Genomic DNA, 21,446 nt, shown 5'->3' on the forward strand with positions numbered 1-21,446 from the left:
TCAGGATGGGAGTGTCGGAGACAGTGCGATTGGCACAGGACAGAGCAGAGTTTAGGGCTGTTGTACATAGGGTCGCTATGAGTTGCAAGCAACTCGACGGCACATAACAACAGCAGCCAGCAGAACAAACAGGTTTGTCCTGATGAGGGTGAGAGCAGGCTGCTCCTTGGAGGCAAGGATTCTTAGCCTTTGCCTGGCATACGTTGGGCATATTGCAAGGAGGCACCAGTCCTTGGCAAAGGACATCATGCTTGGAAGGGTGGAGAGACAGTGTATTAGAGGAAGACCCTCAATGAGATAGATTGATTCAGTGACTGGGGTAATGATAGTAGGTGTATCAGATACAGTAAGGTTGGCAAAGGATAGAGTAGGTATCGGGGATATTGTACATATACTCACTATGAGTCATAAGCAACTCAAGGGCGCGTAACAACAATTACAACGTGGCTTGGATCAATGGCAACTTAGTCTCTAGACTGATATCATTATTCCTTACCACTCTGGAGAGGCCCTTAACAACAACTTGTCTTTTGATATCCTGATGTTGGGGTTTTTTTTTCTTTTTTGTGTGTGTGTACCGTCAAATCGGATCTGACTGGTACAGGATTGTCCCACCTTCTCCAGCAGAGCATCTGGTGGATTTGAACTGTACACCTCCGGGATTGCAGTGCAGCTTCCTGCCACTAGACCACCAGAGCTCCCTAATGTTGGTTTTCTTTATGTTGAGACCCAATCCATACTGAAGACTGTAGTCCATAACCTTCTGCAACAAACACTCTAAGTCTTCCTCAGTTTCAGGGAGCAGAATTGTGTCATTTGCATAACACAGGTTGTTAATGAATTTTGCAATTCTGATGCCACATTCTTCTTCATGGATCCCAACTTCCCAAATTATCTGTTCTGCATATAGATTGGAAAAGTACGGAGAAAGGGAACATCCCTAATCCACTACTTTCTTCATTTTGGAAACCATGGAATAATGCAATGCTTCCTTGCTCTGTTCATATGACTGCTTCCTTGTGTAAGTATAGGTTTCACATAAGCACAATTAAGTGTTCTAGACTTCCCCTTCTTCTCAATGTTAGCCACAATTTGTTGTGATCAAACATATATTCTGATACTCCCTACTTTCAGCCAAGATCCATCTGAGGTTGGCAATAATACTCCTAGTGCCACAGCCTCTTCTAAAGCCAACTTGTATTTCTGGCAGTTCTCTGTCAGTGTACTGTTCCTGTCATTTTTTTGTAATTGCAAGATTTTGCTCCAACGTGATAGTTTTGGTTAATTTACACATTCTGTAGGATCATCTTTTCTTGAGAATGGGAATAAATCTGAATCTCTTCCAGTCAATCGACCAGATAGATAGCTGTCTTTCAGATTTCTTGGCACACCCATGTCTAGAGCTGCATCTTCTTTTGTAACAATGTCCGCTGGCCTCCTGCTTAGCCACTCATACCCTCTCTCCCATTGTGTTCATTGGCCAGTAGGTCCCATGTGTGCCCAGTCCCCTCCATGAAAAGGCCTCGTATAGAAATCTAGCTCTGTTCTTGTTGCTGTGTAGAGTCAGAACCGATTCATAGCTGACCCTCCACCAGGTTTTTAGAGGCAGTTAATTGCACAGGAAGGGACTGCCCACCTTTCTCCCATGGAGCAGCTGGTGGCCTAGAACAATAGGCCTTCAGGAAGGTAGCACAGCTTCCTGCCACTAGGCCAGGCACACTTAATTATACCAATCAGTCAAAAATAGGATTACTGGGCTCCACTTTAGCCATATTAACAATTAATTATTAATAATATTTATTTATTTAATAAATAATTATTAATTCTTTAACTTTTATCCTCATAGCAACCTATCCCATGCAGTGGTTGGTATATGATTAGCGTGTGCTTAGGAACCCTGGTTGGCACAAATGGTTAAGTCTTAATCTTTCAGGAAGATCCGATGGCTTAGTGCATAGGAAGCTGGGTTGCTAAGTCAGGTGGTAGTGCCTTTCTAGTGGTTCAAGTCTACCACTTGCTCTTAGGAAGATGGGCAAACTCTTTTTTGTGTAATTTACAATTTCAAAAAACCAGTGGAGGTGCAATTATAAGTCACTTCTGGTTTTATGACAATGAGTTTTGAGTTTACAAATTCTGCTGATGTGCTTCCAAAAGTCACAACCTTGAAGACCCTGTGAAGCAGTTTTATTTCACACATATGGGATGCTAAGATCATAATTTGGAACTAGCAGGGTTGACATTCAAACATGACTTGTAAAGTTGCCTCTAAAATTTTTATTTAAACTAGTACATTGCAGGGAGCTTGACGGCTTCATGGTAAGCAGTTGTGTTGCCAACACAAAGGTACATGGTTCAAATCCACCAGCTGCTCCACATAAGAAAGATAAACAGTCTCCTCCCGTATGATTTACTGCCTCTGAAAACCAGCTGCATTATCAGCTCTGGGTCAATTCTGACTTGAAGGTTGTTGTTTTGGTGGTGGTGTTACGTGCCTTCAAGTCACTTGCAACATAGCAACCCTATGTGCAATAGCTCTGAACCTTGCTCTATCTTAAGAGGATATTATTGTCTCTGACATACCTATCCTCATTTCCCTAGTCTTTTTTCCTCTCTTGTGCTGTACGTCCACCCTTCCAAGCATGATGCCCCTCTCCAATGACTGATCCCTCCTTGAAGCATGTCCGAAATATGTTAAAAGGAGCTTCAGAGCCCTTGTTTCAAAGGAACAGACTGATTTCACCCTCTTCAGGAAGAAGTTGTTTGTTCTGTCAGTCCATGATTTATCCAATACTCTTCTCTAGCACCACAGCTCAAAGGGATCAATTCTACTATCATCTTTAGTCATTGCCTAGCTTTCTGATGCATAGAAAGTAATTGTGAAGACCATGGCCTGGATCAGGAACACCTTAGTCTCCAGACTGACATCATTGCTCTTCTGTACTCTGAAGAGGTCTTTGACAGATTTTCCCCCTTCAATTCATCTTTTGATTTCCCAGATGCTAGTACCAAGAGATTTGATTGTGGAGCCAAGCAAACTATAGCTGTTAACATTCTCAATCTCTTTACCATCTATCATGATGCTGCCAATTGGCCCAGTGGTGAGAATCTTTATTTTCATGATGTTGAGCTTCAATCCATATTGAAGTCTACAATCCCTGACCAGTTTCAGCAAGCAGGGCTGTGTCATCTGCATAACGCAGGTTGTTGATGAGTCTTCTTCCAGTCCTGATGCCACATATTCTCCTCATAGAGCCCAGCCTCACAGATGATCTGTTCTGCATATAGATTGAAAAGGTGTGGAGATAGACTGCGACTTTGGTCTACACCTTTCCTGATTTTGAACCATGAACTGTTTCATTGTTCTGTTCTGACAACTGCCTCCTGGTCTAAATATAGGGTTAACATAATAAAAGCAAATATTCTAAGATTTCAATTGTTCTCAGAGTCAGCCATAGTTTGTTGTGATCTCCATAGTCAAATGCCTTTGCATAGTCAATGAAACACAGATAAATATTCTTCTGGTACTCTCTGCTTTCAGCCAAGATCTAGCATCAGCTATAATGTTTCTAGTGTCATGGCCTTTTCTAAACCTGCACTTCTGGCAGTTCTCTGTTGATATGCTCTTCCAGTTGTTTCTGGATAATTTTCAGCAGGATCTTGATTGCGTGTGATATTAGTGATACTGTTTGATAATTTCCACACTCTGTAGGGTCATCTTTTTTGGGAATGGGAGCAAATTTGGATCTCTTCCAGTCAGTTGGCCAAGTGGTTTTCTCCAGATTTCTTGGCAACAACAACAATAAATATCTGAGGGACTTACAGAAATTATAAAAGATTGCTGTACAGAAAGAATTTAGGTTAAGACTTAAGAGTCTTAATTACTGTCTTTGCTCCACTACCAACTGTTCATTTATTGAACAAATGGTTGCAAGCTCCTAGTATTTGTGAGCCCCTCTGTTAATAAGACAAATAGGGCTTCTCTATATCCTAGTGGAGATGACAGGCCCAAATTATGAAACCAGTAATAAATAAGTTAGAGTTTATATTGTATTCTGTTAATGAGTGAGAAGAAGAAAATGCAGATCTCAGAGCTGGGAATGACTGAAGTGATGTTGTCAGCCCATCACATCAAGTTCTTGAGGAAAAGGCTAACCCTTTCTGAGGGGGTATCACTTTTTACTCCAGTTTCCTTGATTTTTTTTAAGCACAGTATCTGCACTATATTCCTTTTTTTAAAAAAAATTGAAATATGGAAAGAAAAAGGAAAATATGGTTTATAAACAGTTTTCATTCAATTTTAGCAGACATCCCCAAAACACAGACCTTGGCATCAACAAACATTCAAATAACAAGTACAAGTATATTGTTGCTAGGTGTCATCAGGTTGAGCAATCCTATGAACAACAGATCTGAAGTCTGAACCTTGTGCTATACTGTGCTGTCCTCACAGTATCTGACTCCTTTTAGCCCACACTGTGTCAATCCATCTCACTGAGGATTTTCCTCTCTTTTGCTGATCAACTTCTACCTTTCCAAGCATGATGACCCTTTCTAAGCAATAGCCTCTCCAAGTAGCATATCCAAACTATGTGAGATGAAGCTTTGTCATCCTTGCCCCCAAGTTGCATCCTGGCTGTACCCTCTCTAAGACATATCTGGTTGTTCTTTTGGCAGTCTATGGGATATTAAGTACTCTTCTCCAACATCACAATTCAAAGACATCAATTATTCTTATCATTCTTATTCATTGTCCAGCTTTCAGGCACATAACAAGTGATTGAAAAGATCATGATCTGAATCAGGCTCACCTTGCTATTCAAACTGACATCATTGTTCTTCAGCAATTTAGAGAGATCCCTGACAGCAGACTCGTCCTGTGCAACTCCTCTCTGATCTCCTGACTGCTGGTACCCAGGGTTTTGATTGTTGATACAAGTAAGATGAAGCTGTTGACAGCTTCAATCTTTTCTCTCTGTCATGACTTTGCCTATTGGCCCAGTGGTGAGGATTTTTGTTTTCTTGATGTTGAGATGTAATCCATACTGAAGGCTTTAGTCTTTGGTCTTCAGCAAGACTTTCAAGTTCTCACTTTTAACAAGCAAGGTCATTCCCTGTGCATAACACAAGTCTTCCTCCCATCTTGATCCCATATTCTTCTTCTTAGAGTCCAACTTCTGAAATTATTTGCTCAGTATACAGATAGAATAGGTATGGAGAAGCAGTTAAAGGGGAAAAACAAGGCAAAACCATTGCAAAGGTGTATCATGTCAACAGAGAAATAGGATATCTAAATAGAACTCTTTGGGCATTCTAGATATGGAAAAGTAGAGTATCTCAGTTAAAGGATTGGTTGGATGGACTTCATAACAAATCAAACACAGTATTTGAAAGAATCAGTGGCTATAAAGGGAATAGAAATTCTCTAAATTCAAACATAGAGAAAGAAAGGAGTGTGACAAAAAAAAAGATTCTGAAGGACATTTCAGGCGATATCAAATGTACAGTCATTATGTTTCTGGAACTCCATAAAGAAAGGAGACAAAGAATGGATCAGAAGAAATATTCAAAGAAAAAAAATTCCAAATTATTAAAGGTCATTTTCTTACTTATCTTGTACCGCTATAACAGAAATACTAGTGGGTGGTTATATGAAACAGAATCTCCCCCACCTCCCCAGTTTACAAGGCAAGAAACCTACAGCTTCAAACTGAATTTGCTTACTACATGACTTAATGCCATCTTCTGGGGAAGGTGTTTTCTTTCTTCAGCATTGGGGGAAGGTCTTTGTCTTTTGAGCTACTGGACAAGCGTCATGTAATACTGTATCTCTCATCCCTATATCTGCTTTCTTGCACACCTGGTTAATCTCTTATATGCCAAAAGAGATTGATTTAAAACACTACACTAATCTCTCTCATTTACATAACAATAGAAGCCTATTCCTGAATGGGATTGTGAGGATAGGTATGGAGGTTAGTATTTAGGACATACACTTTGAGGGGACACAGTGCAATCCATAAGAAATATCAGCCGGCAGATTCAAGAAGTCCATTAGGAAAGAAGGAAAATAGCACTATATCATAATCTAATAGCTAAAAGACACGCAATTCAAACCCACCAGCTGCTCCATGAGAGGATGATGGACAGACTCCTCCCACGTGATCTACTGCCTCTGAAAACTGGGTTAAGGTCAGCTATGGGTCAATTCTGGCCCGACAACACACAAGAGCAACAACTGCTAAAATGAAAAGTTAAAACTAACCAAAGCTGCTTTCAACACAATGGAATACTATCGTAACACAGGAACAATGATTTAGAAAATTACTACATAACTTGGATGAGACAGGAGAGCATTATGCTGAGTGAACTAACTCAGTCTCATAAGGACAAATACTGCATAAGACCATTATTGTAAAAATAGAAAGATAACAGTAAAACATGTATAAGGATCTAAGGCGGAGGGTGGGGCTAGGGAGATCAGAAGGGTGAGGATTGGCAGGGGTGAAATCATAGGGTCACAGAATTTAGTGGATGGAGGGAGGAGTGCATGAAGGAAATGGGAAAGATCTGGTGTGGATCTGGAAAGACAGCGTAATAATGGTAGGCATAGTTCAGTGGTGATTAATTTTATAAAACATAATGAATGGGATGATTCTGTGAGTGGAGTGGCAGGGATGAGTGTGTTTTGAGATGGCGAGGTTGGCACAGGACGGAACGGCATTTAGGGCTCTTGTACTTAGGGTCGCTATGAGTCGCAAGTGACTTGATGGCACATAACAACAACAAGAACAATGAATGGGAATGAAGGACAGTGTGAAACTCAATATATATAAACTTTGTAAGCAAACCTATATATATATATATATTTTTTTTTTTTTTTAAAGGAGCTAGCGTTTAGCTCTCATGTTCTAAAGCCTCTAGAAGGGTAGGGCTTGTTTCCCACCTTAATCCAATCTCCTCAACAATAAATACTTTAACACAAAAAAACAAAACAAAAACTAAACAAAGCTACTAGGCAAAAGCATTTGATTTAGAAGAACATTAAAAAGATTAATTCTTACCAAAATTTGTAAGAGTTCAGGCGTGAATGGAGATATGCTCAAAATGGATAAGAACAAGAAAAACTGTCAACTAAAAAAAATTCTAAAAAGAATGAAATTTTTGTCAAAAATGAAAATGAATTATATCTATTGCAGAAAATTAATTTGAGAGGATTTGTTGCCAGCAGGTCCACAGCACATGGAGAAATCTAAAAAAAAGCAATCTAAAGAAAAGTCTAGAAAGCTGAGGAGAAATCATTGTATGGCTGCATGGACATCTAGGAAGGAATGAAGAGCACCAGGAACGATAAATTTAAAAGACTACTTTTAAAAAGTATATTTAAAAAGGAAATCATTGATATGATCCTTGGAGATCCTTGCACTGAAGGGTGGAGGGACAGCACAGGAGAGGAAGACCCTGGAAGAGATGGATTAATAGAGTAACTGAGTTAATGGAGGTAGGTGTGTTGGAGTCAATGAGACTGGCTCAGAACAGGGCAGGCTTCATAGCTGCTGTACGTAGGGGTCGCTGTGAGTCACAGGTGACTCGACGGTACATAACAACAACAATATAGCATGTTTAGAAGCAGCATATATGGCGATAGTAATACATAGAGTATAAAGGAGGAAGGCAACCCTTAAAATACCCTTAAAAGTATTTTATGTTTCTGTGAAGTTGAAAATTCAAGGTAAGTATAGCAAGTTATAGTTCTCTCATAACCTTCAACATAACACAAGCTCTAGCCAAGAGAATAAAAGAATGGCATAATAAAATTTTTCCTGTTTTTTAAGGCCACTTTGGATTTGTAATAATTGTAACATACTTAAAAGTCTAATTTTAAACACAGTGGTGTTTTCCTACCAAAAGTTGCTGTATAACACAATTACATTCTGGTTTTCATGTAACATTTTCCTAGTATTGTTTAAGCATAAAGCTGATGCAGGCACAAACAGTTTTGTCCTTATATGGTCAGATATGAAGCCGCAGATTGAAAGTCACGTAACCATTGGCTTTGTCTTTGGACCACAATTGCATAACACATCAATGAGTGGAAAATCATGGTCTATATCCCACCATGGGTGAAGTGGGAAGACTTTGGATCCTTTCCTTTAAAAAGAGAGAGAGAATTCTTGGAAGCATGCTTGTGGCAAAAGGTTGACATCCTTACCAGTAAAACGTCGTTGATCACTGCAACTGAAGGATACTTTGGGTAGATCGTTTATGATGAAGGCAGCATTGTATTCAGCTGTTTCTAACTAGCTGACCCCCTTTCTGCTGGCAAAGACTCATGAGGACTGCTTCTCTGAGGCTCTTTAAACATGCTTTTTGCAAAAGTAAGAAATTATCTTAACTGAAATTCCTGTTACTACCTCTAAGTAAGGCTGCTTCTCATTTTCTAAAATTCATTATTTATTTTCCAAATTGTTAAGCTCTTAAAACATTTTCAGTGTTTGCGTTTATCTGCATGCCTACTTAATTTGTAAGATAAATCATGCTTCTCAATGCAGCTGTTGAAGAGCCGTGTCTATGTTGGCATGGAAAAACGTCTATGATATGTTTTGTGGGGAAAAAAACCAAAGCCATTTATACAACAACATGAGACAGGAGGAAGAATACCTTAGGTGTTTTTCCTCCATGTAGTTGTTTATGATTTAAACAAAAGGGGTATTTTTCATTTTCAAAATTTAATCCACATCAGGCATTTAGATTGTAAAATGTTTAAGTTAAGATTATTATTTTAAAAAATGCACCTTAAAAGTTCAGGGTTAGAGAAAGTTTTGGGGTATTCATACACTTTCTCTGAAGATAGCACCAGAAGGACCATAGGCTGTGTTAGTGGTGATAATTGAAGTACAGCTATTGCCATTAATTTTATAAGAAGTAGATATTTACATGCATACTCTATGCATTTGCTATTTGTTGATGGATTTTATTCTTGATCTTGTGTCTTGAAAGTTTAAAAATGATAAAGGAAATATTATTACTTGATAATTGTGAGATTTCATAAAATCATGATATCTGTGATAACTTCATGCTTCAACCAGTACAAAAGGTTTGACTTGTTAAATTCTAAAGATACCAGTGAAAACCCCTACATTATCAAACACAACTGCCTTATAATTCTTTTTATCACACCAGGTAGCACTGAAAGCTAGAAGCAAATGTTTCATATTCTCCTGAAATGCTTCACATTTTGAAAGTAAACGGATACAATCTCTATTAGTTAAGAGAATTGCTTGCACTCTGGTCCCATGAAAGGATCAGATGCTAGAAACTTCTGTTACAGACTATTTGGAAATCTAGAAGGATTCCTAACTGTATGGAGAATATGAGCAGACAATTTTATTTTTCCTCATTAATGGAAGCCTTATTGCTGCTTTACTTCTGCACTCACAGATGCTGGTGTGTTTTCATATTTCTTGTAAATATTACTACAATTGATACCAACCCACTGTTCTATGCATCTCTGTCCTTAGGGAGTGACAGTGGTCATGGTTAGCTGTTCCTCTGCCACTGCTGTCATCTTTCCACTTGAAAGCTTTTGTTTTGGGTTAAGCAGCTTGGATGTGTATCAGCTCAGTGATGGTCTCAGCCTTTTGATTCAAGTTCACTTGAAGTCAAGGAGAAACAAGTTTTGGCAAAGGTTCTTTGAAGAAGTTACATACCCATACCACATTTTAAAACCAGGTGGGAAAAAGAATAGATGTTTAGTACAAAACGAAATTCAGTTACTCTCCGCAGTTGGAAGACAAAGATAATCAAATGTTCTGCTTTAAAAAAAATATAACATATGTTAATGGTGGAACATTTTAGGTATTTTATTTTTATGTTGTTGTGGTGGTGTTATGTGCATTCAAGTTGTTTGCGACTCATAGTGACCCTATGTACAAGAGCCCTAAACCCTACACTTCCTGTTCCAACCTCACTGTTTCTGACACACCTACTCCCATTACTTCAATCACTGTATCGATCCATCTCATCGAGGGTCTTCCTCTCTTGCGCTGTCCTTCCACTCTCCCAAACATGATGTTCCTCTCCAAGGACTGGTCCCTCCTTGCAACATGCCCAGAGTATGTCAGATGAAGCTTCAGAATCCTTGCCTTCAAGGAGCAGCCAGGTTTCACCCTCTTGAGGACAAACCTCTTTGTTCTCCTAGCAGTCCATGGTATATTCAACACTCTTCTCCAGCACCACAGCTCATAGACATCAATTCTATCATCTGTAGTCACTATCCAACTCTCCAATGCATAGCACGTAATTGTGAAAACTATGGCCTGGATCAAGAGCACTTTTGTCTCTAGAGAGGTCCCTGACAGCTGACTTTCCCAATCCAATTAGTCTCTTGATTTCCTGGCTGCTGGGTTGAGTGTGGAGCCAAGCAAACTAAAGGTGTTAATTATCCCAATCTCTTCACCATCCATAATGATGCTGCCAGTTGGTCCAGTGGTGAGAATCTTTGTTTTCTTGATGTTGCGCCTCAATCCATATTGAAGGCTGCAGTACTTGACCTTCTACACCAAGCGCTTCAGGTCCTCCTCAGTTTCAGCAAGCAGTGTTGTGTCATCTGCATAACACAGGTTATTGATGAATCTTCCACCAATCCTGATGCCACATTCGTCCTCATACAACCCAGCGTCCTGGATGATCTGTTCTGCATACAGATTGAAAAGGTATGGAGACAGAATATATCCCTGGTAGACCTGCTTCCTGATTGATTCAAGTATAGGTTCAAGTATATAAACACAATCAAATGTTCTGGGATTCCCATTCTTCTCAGAGTCAGCCACATCTTGTGATCCACACCGTCAAAAGTCTTCGCATTGTCAATGAAACACAGGTAGATATTCCTGTGGTACTCTGCTTTCTGCTAAGATCCATCTAACATTAGCTATCATGTCCCTAGTACTACGCCTCTTCTAAACTCAGCCTGCACATCTAGCTGTTCTCTGTTGATGTGTTGCTCCAGTCATTTTTGGATAATTAAAAGTAGAATCCTACTTAAGTCGCAAAAATGTCTCAGAACTCTAGCATTTTAGCTTCTCTCTGCCCTATTGTATCTCCTTTGTAAAAAAAGTAACATTGAATCAACTAATGTACTTCACTATCATATCATAAAAGGTTCTTTAAGAAATAAGTTACATGAGAGAAAATACCTTCTTGTGTAGATGGAGAGAGAGAGAATTGGCTAGTAAAGGAAATTTCTTACAGAAAAAAAAAAGTAACATTGAGCATTTTTATGCCCTAAATCATTTGTGTGTGGTAGTCCTTTTACAAGCCTGTGAACTAAGTGCCTCCTTTTCTTGTTCTTTGACCCCTGGTGTAACAGTGATGCTGTGATGTAGTGACAGAAGGAGCCTAGACTGGCTTTAGCTGATGTCCTTTATGGTGACCTCATCCTTTGGGACTGACTGTGGTCCTCTCCCCTCTTCCCCAGCCTAATGTAGCCTTCAACTTGATGTCATAGATTAACAAACAAGTATGTCTTGGAAAAAGTGCAGGATGGCGAAGCTTCATGTCTCATATTTTGGACATGTTACTAGAAGCTGTTTCCTGGAAGAGGACAGACACCATGCTCATAACGGTGGAGAGTCAACAAAAGAGAGAATATCTCTCAACAAGGTGGATTGATGTAGTGACTGAAACAATAAGCTCACCTGTGTCAGAAATTATTAAGATGGCCAAGGAGAAGACAGGGATCATAGAATTGATCATAGCGTCATTATGAGTGGAACTTGACAGCACCTAAAAGCAACAACCAAAGAATCCTTACTTTAGTAGCCAATTTTCAAATCCTTCACATTTTGACATTAAAGAGACAAACTTGTACTATACGTGTTATGACTACTACAAATTACAGGAACTAATTCAGGGAGCACTGGTGGCATAGTAGTAAGGGGTTTTGTCACCAACCCAAAGGCAGACAGTTCAAACTCACATCTGCTCTGCTGGGAAAAGATGAACAGTTTCCTCCCATGTCATTTTCTGCCTCTGAAAACCTGTTGGAGGTCAGCTATGAGTCAGTTCCAACTCCATGGTGTGCAGCAACAATACAAATAGCTTTCCACCATATGTGTGTGAAAATGATAAAAATATTTCATGTCATTCCTGTGGCTCATTGACATGGAGTCAGTTCGGGCTCATAGTTGCCTTCCCAGCAGGATAGCAGAGGCTAAATCTCATAGGAAGTGATTGCTCATTTCTTTCTCTCTGCAGAGCAGCTGGTAGGTTTGAGCTACTTGGCTTTGTTTTGGCAGTGCAACTCCTCACTCACTAGGCCACAAGAGCATCATACTTCTCAGCACATCCACCAGGGAAGCCCTGGGAGGAGTGCAGAGACCTTGTAGGTAGGAGTCTTTCTTTTACTTTTGAAAGAGAGGAGCGAACTGGGGGACGGGGGGAGAGGGCTGGGCGGGTAGAGAAGTGCAGCAATGAATGAATGGAAATCCAAATTTTCTATAAATGTTCATTAAAATTATTAAAAAAAAGTTGCAAATAGAGATACCATTTGACCCTGCAATTCCACTACTGGGAATATACCCTAAAGAGACCATAACTGGCAGCCAAGCAGATATATGCACACTCATATTCATTATGGCTTTACTCACAATAGCTAGGAGTTGGAAACAATCTAAGTGCCTGCCAACAAATGAATGGATAGAGAAGTTGTGGTCTATTCACACAATGGAATACTATGCTGCATTGACAAACAAGGAACTCATGCAATATTATTTCAAATGGGTGACGCTGGAGGACATTTTGCTGAGTAAAATATCTCAGTCACAAAAGGACAAATACTGCATGGTGCCACTGTTGTAGAAAGTGACTGACATCAGAGTTGGGGTAAGACTGAGAAAAACTGGATAGTGTCTGTACCCTGAACTGAAACAGATAAGGGAGAGAACAGTTTAAAAGTGATATATGATAGCATATTTTTTATTATCACAGGAATCTAGAATTAAGGTTGCATAGCAGAGTGCATTGGGGTGGGGGGCTTGGTATCGGGGTCAGGGGGATTGCATACCAACAAAGAAGTTTATCTTTTGCTTTTCAAGGAGAGGAGTGAACTGGGGGGAGGGGGGTAAAGAAAAAAGTGCAACAATGAATGAATGAAAATCTAAAATCTCTGTAAATGTTAATGAAAATTAATAAAACAAAATTTTAAAAAATAAAGAAAAACAAAAAACCAGAATGTGTTTAAATGGATGGTTGAATGGAAAGCTGATTTGTGTTATAAATATTCACTCAGATCACAATCGAAAGACAAAAGGGAAGAAGTGGAGTGATCATCAAAGGGCTTTACAGCCTACCATTTCTCTACTTTTAAAATTTACACTTAGTTGTGTGATAAAATAAAAGACCTGATTTTCATGCAGAAATCTTCATCTTTCCTCAGAAAATCCATTCCTTGCTGCCAAAGAAGTAACAGAATGCTCTCCGATGACACTTTACGTCCTCCAGCCTTCAGCCGCTCCAACTCAGAAGCCTCTGTGGACAGCGTGTCCATGGAGGACTTCTGGAGGGAAATAGAAAGTCTTAAAGAGAGCTGCCTGGGGAGCCAGGAGGAGCAGACCCCCACAGAGCTCAGGCCTGCGGATGGTAAGGAGCTCTATCTGTTTCTCCTGTGCTGACCTCCCTCGTTATATCTCTTTCAGCCTAGTGCCAGGCAGAAGCCACTGCTTTAGTGGTTTAATACACGAGTCCATAGAATTCCACATACAAACCCTAATCCTCTGGTTTATGCATACCAGATTGATTCAGTAGTTTCTGGGGGGTACAAATGGTAAGTATGTTTGTCCACTAAGTAGAAGAGATTCAAGTTCACCTTGAGGTGCCTCAGAAGAAAGGCTTTGTAATCAGCTTCTGAAAAACCAGCCACTGAAAACCCTGTGGAGCACAGTGTCTTGATGTGCCTCAGGGCTTCATGCGTTGGAGCTGACTTGATGATAACTTTGCTTTTTTCTCCCCTGACCTTTCTTCTTGTGGTCTGGCTTAGCCTACTATTGATCCAGAGTGATATGATTTGAAAGAGGGCTGGACCTCTCTTACTTCCAGAAAAATCCAGTGGACCCTTACACTTACAGCTGATTAACATTATGATGCCTGTCTATTTATTTAATTCATTGTCGTTAAATAGACCAAGGGTTTTCACTTGGGTTGCGTTGGCATCTCTGTAGTGAGATATAGGGTACTAACAACAACAAAAGTCAGAGCAAGAGAAAGAGGCATAATAAGAATCTGATAAGTATAAATTGAGAGGGAAAATGATTGACATTGGAATATTTACTTATATTAATGTATTGAAAAACTAATTTTCTCATATATGGTCAAGTGACATCGACAATGATAAGACATTCTTTTTTCAGGGAAACTAAACAGAAAGAGTGTTCCTCTCTTGTTCATAGAATTCATAATGACTGCAGCAATGCACTAAGCTTGCAGAAGTGAGAGTGGCACAGGATTGGACAGGGTTCACGTCGGTTGTTCCTAAGGGTGGTATGATTCATGCTCAACTGCACAGCACCTAAAAACAACAACAACAAACAGACTGAAAAATAAAAGAAGGTTGAGAACAAAAAGATAAAAGAAAAGCCTTTCTTTTTGTTAAAAGTGTAGCTTTTCTCCTCCATGCCCTACGTATCAACAAGCAAACAGTAAAGACAGGTAAGACAGACAGAGGCAGTTTATTAAGTATATACCTATAAATGCTTTCATCTGTTCGTGATTAACCTTCAAAAAATTGCCAGGATAATAAAGACTTTTTTATTATCATTCTGTTTTCTACAAATCTCTTTTCCACAGGAATACGAAACACTGATTAGAGATTAATTAGTATATGTCACACTGTTGAGGGGGGAGCCCCACAATATACTTTTAAGGAGGACCCCTTTCATGGGAGTCTGCCCTGCATCAGTGAGGCATCTTCTTAAGAAGTTTCTACCTTACATTTTGCCTTTTGAGATCCAGTATGACAGAAAGAAGATAAATGTACTTTCTTCTACATAAATGAGGCTTTATCTTATTACCTTCTCACTCCTTCCCCCCCCCCTTTTTCTTACTATTAATCAAGCTAGCGTACTACCTATATTAAAACTGAAAACATTTCCTCTATCTTGAACACCACTGGGCTTGTTCTTTTCTTTCATTTTTCCATATGTTATAACTTTTCTCTACCCAGTAATGATACTAACCCTGGCTCCTATTATCCTCAATGTAATGTAGTCATGTGTTCAAACTGAGGGACAGAGATACTTTCAGATTTGCTAACCTACCCAAACCAAATAAGCCTGTTGCCGTAGAGTCAATTCCAACTCATAGTGACCCAACAGAACAGGACAGAACTGCTCAACAAGTGTTCCAAGGCTGTTCTTCATGGAAGCTGACTGCCACAGCATTTTCCTGTAGAGCAGGTTAGTGGGTTCAAATCACAGACCTTTAGGTTAGTAGCCAAGAGCTTAACCACCGTGAACCAGGAACTCTTCGTTAACCTATACAGATTAGGGAGTGGGGCCAGAGAAGCAAGAGTTTAATATTTACTTGTGCATTTTTTTCCCTTTGAGGTATATGTAGACATCTTGAATATATAATCCCATGTGTTTGAGACGTTTATATCCTTTTGTAACCCCTGCACCAGTTAGCTTGGCTACTATAAGTAAAAGGTCAGTAGTTCAAACCACTAGCCACTTTTTGGGAGAAAGGTGTGAGATTATGCTTTTGTAAAGATCACAGTCTTGGAAACCCAATGGGAGAGGTCATTGTGACTGTAAATGACAGCAGTCATTATACTAATCAAAATAGACAGCATTCCAGTGAAACCAGGAATTTCCTTATCCCTGTTCCTGGTCAATCCCATATCCCACAGCTGGTTGGCTCCTGCCTGAGACAGTCTCAATATATTAACCATAGTTTGGCTACATTCCTGTAACATACTCTGTTTGAGACTCATTTTATGTACCACGTGTTTCCTCCTTGTTCCTATTGGTTAGTGTTCTATTGTATGAATATGTGGCAATTTATTTTTACAATTAACCTGTTAATCCTGTTAATAGGGAGCTCTGGTGGCCTAGTGGCAAAGCTGTGCTGCAACCGCAAAGGCACACAGTTCAAATTCACCAGCTGCTTTGTGGGAGAAAGCTGGGCAGCCTACTTCCATGTGAGTAACTGCCTCTGAAAACCGACGGAAGGTCAGCTATCGGTCGGTTCAGACTCGACGGTACACAACAACAACAACAATCTTGTTAATAGATCCCCTTCCCCCTTGTGTACCATCAAATTGCATCTGACAGGCACAAGAGAAGATTGCCCCTCCTTCTCCTGCAGAGCATCTGGTGGATTCATCCTATGCCTTCAGGATTGTAACACTGCTTCTTGCCACTAGGCCACTTTGTTAGCAGACTTTTTTTTTTATTTATTATACTCTTGACTATTGTGAAAGTCTTTATTGGGACCTATGATTTACATATATATTTATATTCTTGAATATATGTATTTTCAATATACCTGTATATAAATCAATATTATCTACCTGTATACGTGTGTGTGTGTTTCCTAGGAAATGGTTTGCTTCAAAAGTTGTTGTATCTCTTTATACTCCCACAAGAGCATGTAATCGACATTTTCAGTTATTTCACATTTTCAGACATCTCCACATGTTTCACATCTTCACATGGTATGATGCATACTTCCTGACAGAAGGATTCAAGTCGGGGGGACCCATCTGCAGTAAAAGACCTCCTTACAGTACTAAAAAGTAAAAGTACTATTTTGAAGACCAAAGAATTCTTGGTCCAAACCTTACAATTCGTGTAAGAGTTTGTCAATGAATAAGGAAAACTGAAGAATTGTTGCATTCAAGTTATAATATTAGTGAAAAATATTAAATATATCATGGCATTCCAGAAGTACAAATGAATCTGCCTTGATAAAAATAGAGCCAGAAAGATTCTTAGAAGGAAGACTTTGTTTCAAATACCTGGGACATGTTATCAGGAGGGGCCAGTCCCTGGGGAAAGACATCATGTTGCTAAAGGGGAGGGTCAATGAGAAAAAGGAAGGTCCTCAACAAGACCGATTGACGCAGTAGCTTTAAAAATATTGCAAATGTAGTAGTGATTGAAGGCACAGCAGGGTGTATTATTTTATTCTGTTGTGTGTAGGATCACTATGGTCAAAGCAAACTCAACATTACCTGACAACAGTATGTGGGAGCTATCTTGTGAAACTTTTACGTGCATTTCACTGATGTGCTGAACATATTTTCCCCCTGTGCTTGTCTATTATATATTTTCCTTTGTAAAACTTTTTCACTATGTTTAAAAATTGTCCATTTTTATTGACTTGTCTGAGCTCTTTCTATATTTTGGACAAAAGTTCTTTGTCAGACATATGTAGTGCAATTTTTATCACTCTCTTTTGCTTATTAATTCATACTCTTTGTGATGTCTATTGATGGATTATTTCTCTAAGAAATTTTCAGCTATTTGCTTATACTGTATAGAATAAGTTGATTTTGTATCTTGACCTTTATCTTCCTATAACTATATGCTAAATTGTAGTAGTTATTTACTACTTCTTGTTGTTGTTGTTAAGTGCCATTGAGTTGTAGACGACTTATAGCGACCCTATGAATGAAAGACCTAAACACTTGTGTAACTTTAATCATTTCTCCAGGTGCATAGGGCTTCTGGAGACAAGCTGTTACAGAAGTGGATGCTACTCCTGCTTCCAAGTTTGTTTTAAGTGGGGAGCTCCACCAAATACTCCACCATGGGTAACCATTATCATATTTGACACATCAGTGTTACAGTGTTCAGCATCACAGCAACCATGAATTACCTCTGTACTAGATTTCTTTTTTCTATGAACAGAGGTTATTGAGAATAAAGACAGCTTTCTACTTTCCATTCAATTTGTATGTTTTCATTTGTCTTATCGTTCTTACAAAGATTTCTAATAAGTAGAAGCAGTGATGATAAAATAGGTGTCTATGCCTTGTTCCCATTTTTTCTTTTTTGTTTTCTATTCATTTGCTTACTAATTTTGTATACATAATGCTTCACACTATCCTTCATTCACATTGTGTTTCATATAATCATTCCAACTCGGTTTCTTTTATAAAATTAATCACCATTGGACTATGCCTGTATTTTCACATCTCTGCTGGATCTTTCCTATTTCTATTACCCACCTCTCTCCATCTATCAAACTGAGTGATCATGTGATTTTTGCCCATCATCATCCCTCTCCTACTACCCTCCCCCCTCTTAGATCTTCGTATACATTTTTACTAGTTTTCTTTCTATTTCTACAATAATAGTTTCATAAAGTATTTGTCCTTATGGAACTGAGTTAGTTCACTTTGCATAATGCTCTCTAGTCCCTCCCAAGTTAGGTAATAATTTTCTAAATCATTGCTTCTGAGTGCTGCGTACTATTCCATTCTGTGAAAGTACCACAATTTTGCAATCCATTTGATTGGGTTGGACATTTGGGCTGTTTCTTGTGATGTGTTCTTGTGATGGCGAATAATGCTGCTATGAACATTGGTGTACAAATCACCATTTGTGTCTCAGTCCTAATTTTATTGGGGTATATTCCAAGCAGTAGAATTGCTAGGTCATACGGAATTTCTAATTTCAGCTTTTTGAGGAAGTGCTAAACTGCCTTCCAGAGTGATTGTACCATTTTACAATTCCACCAACAGAGTGTGAAAGTTCCCATCTCTCCATATCCTCTCTGACATTTATTGCTTACTGTCCTGTTAAACTTTGCTACTGCTACTGGGGTGACATGGTATCTCATTGTAGTTTTGATTTGCATCTTTCTTTTTGCCAGTGATTTGGAGCATTTCTTCATGTGTCTGTTGGCCATCCAAATGCATCATCTCTGAAAATTCTTTCCATGTCTTTTGCCCATTTTGTAATTAGATTATCAGGGTATTTTTTTGCTTGGTTGGTTTTTTGGGGTTTTTTGTTTGTTTTTTGGTTTTTGTTTTGTTTTGTTTTTTATGGAGGCCCTGTAGTATTCTGTAAACTTCAATATTCACTATGACAAATGATGAAAATAGTAGCCTTTTAATAGATGCTCTTTGACTTTTTACTTTTAATTTGCTGAGACTTTTAAAAATTGTTGAGTAATATTAAACTTATTAAAGTATATCTTTAGCATATTATTATCATTATGTTCCTTGGAATCAAGTACGATCCATGTTGTTGTTATTAGATGTTATCAGGTCGAGTAAGAATCATAGCTATCCTGTAAACAAAAGATCTGAACCCTGTTCTATCCTGTGCCATCTTCACACTTCCTGGCACACAAGAGTTCATTGTAGCAGTGACTGTGTCAGTCCACCTGATTGAGAGTCTTCCTCTCCTTCGCTGACTTTCCACCCTTCCCAGCATCATGTCCAAGGAATAGCCCCTCCTCACAACATGCCCAAAGTATGTGAGGTGAAGCCTCATCATTCTTGCCTCCAAAGTGTTCTTCGGCTGCACCCTCTTCAGGACGTAGCTGTTTGTTCTCTTGGCCTTCCATGGGATGTTAAGTGCTCTTATCCAACACCACAGCTCAAGGCATCAAGTATTTATCTGTCAACCTTATTCAATGTCCAGCTTTCAGATGCATAGCAAAAAATCAGAAAGACTATAGCCTGAATCAGATGCACCTTCATCCTCAAACTGACATCATTACTATTACTCCTCAATAATTTGAAAAGATCCCTAAACTGCAGATTTCCCCAATGCAATGCGTCTATTTATTTCCTGACTGCTGGTACTAAGGGTGTTAATTGTGGATCCAAGCAAGATGAAGCTGTTGACAATTTCAGTCTCCTCTTCATCCATCATGATGCTGCCTATATGTATAGTGGTAAGAATCTTTGTTTTCTTGACTTTGAGATGCAGTCCATACAGAAGGTCTTCTGAACCAAGTACTTATAGTTAAAAGTACAATCCATAGTGACCTATGAACAGTAGATCTGAACCCTGACTTGTCCTGTGCTGACCTCAAAATATCTCACAAACCCAAGCCCATTGCTGCAGCCACTTTGTCAGTCCACCTGGTTCAGGGTCTTTCTCTCCTTTCCCATTCCTCTATCTTTCCAAGCATGATGACCTCTCTTGCCTCCACAGAGCAATCTGGCTTCACCGTCTCCAGTACACATGTGTTCTTTTGGCAGTCCTGAGATAACTAATTCTCTCCTCCCAACACCACAACTCAAAGGCATCAACTTTTCTTCTGTCATTTTTTTTTAAATTAATTTTAAAGTTTACAGAGAGTTTCCAGTCATTCATTCTTGCACTTTTCTCCATATCCACCCTTTCCCCCCAATTCACTCTTTTCCTTAAAAAGAAAGAAAACTCTTTCACTGTAATGCAATCCTCCACCCCAAGTCCAACCCACTATGCAGTCTTCACTCTGGACTTCTGTAATGACAAGAATACACATTCATAATATCTCTTTTAAACAGTTCTCTCCCTCATCTGTTTCAATGCAATATATATTATTCCTCCCCTCCTTTTCTGTCTTCCTCTCAACCCTGATGTCAGACCCATTTTACAACAGTGGCTCTATACAATATTTGTCCTTTTGTGACTGTCTTCTGTCATTCATTGTCTAATCTCAGATGCATAGCAAATGATTGAAAAGACCATGTTCTGAATCAGGCACACCCTAGTCCTCAAACTAACATCTTTGCTCTAGCATATGGGACCCTGGAAAAGATTAACAAAATCTTTATTATCTCCTTTTGTTTATTTTGTGTTTAATTTGTCCATTTTTTTTTGCACTCTTAAAATGAAAAAATTAGATCAATGATTTTATTATTTTATCTAACTGAATATAAACAATTTCCTGAATGCACCATAGTCTCTGAATCCACACCATTTAAAATTTTATAAAACATTTTTTTTCCTGGCAAAAAATGCACATAGGAAATTAAAAAAATTTCTACATGTGCAATTCTCTTGTTATTGTTGTTGTTGTTGTTATTATGTGCCGTCGAGTCGTTTGCGACTCATAGCAACCCTATGTACAACAGCCCTAAACCCTGCTCTATCCTGTGCCAATCGCATTGCCTCTGACACACCCATCCTGATTACCCCCGTCACTGAATCAGCCCACCTCATAGAGGGTCTTCCCCTCCTGCGCTGTCCTTCCACCCTCCCAAGCATGATGTCTCTCTCCAAGGACCTGTTCCTCCTTACAACATATCCAAAGTATGTCAGATGAAGCCCCAGAATCCTTGCCTCTAAGGAGTAGCCTGGTTTAACCCTCTCCAGGATGAATCTGTTTGTTTTCTTGGCAGTCCAGGGTACATTCAATACTCTTCTCCAGTACCACAGCTCAAAGGCATCAATTCTATCCTCCCTAGTCATTGTCCAACTCTCTGATGCATAACATATTCTTCA

At 39.1% G+C, this 21,446-nt stretch overlaps 1 protein-coding gene across 1 annotated transcript in view; it reads left to right on the forward strand.

The window, feature by feature from the left end:
- Positions 1–21,446, forward strand: part of ARHGAP28 (Rho GTPase activating protein 28) — a 326,300-nt gene that overhangs the window by 191,805 nt on the left and 113,049 nt on the right. Inside the window, 1 exon segment of the mRNA XM_006891409.1 lies at positions 13,436–13,638. Coding sequence (XP_006891471.1) covers positions 13,436–13,638 — 203 coding nt within the window.

Source organism: Elephantulus edwardii, unplaced genomic scaffold (assembly GCF_000299155.1).
Source record: "Elephantulus edwardii isolate Elephantulus edwardi_28Jun2011 unplaced genomic scaffold, EleEdw1.0 scaffold00097, whole genome shotgun sequence".
NCBI lineage: Eukaryota > Metazoa > Chordata > Mammalia > Macroscelidea > Macroscelididae > Elephantulus > Elephantulus edwardii.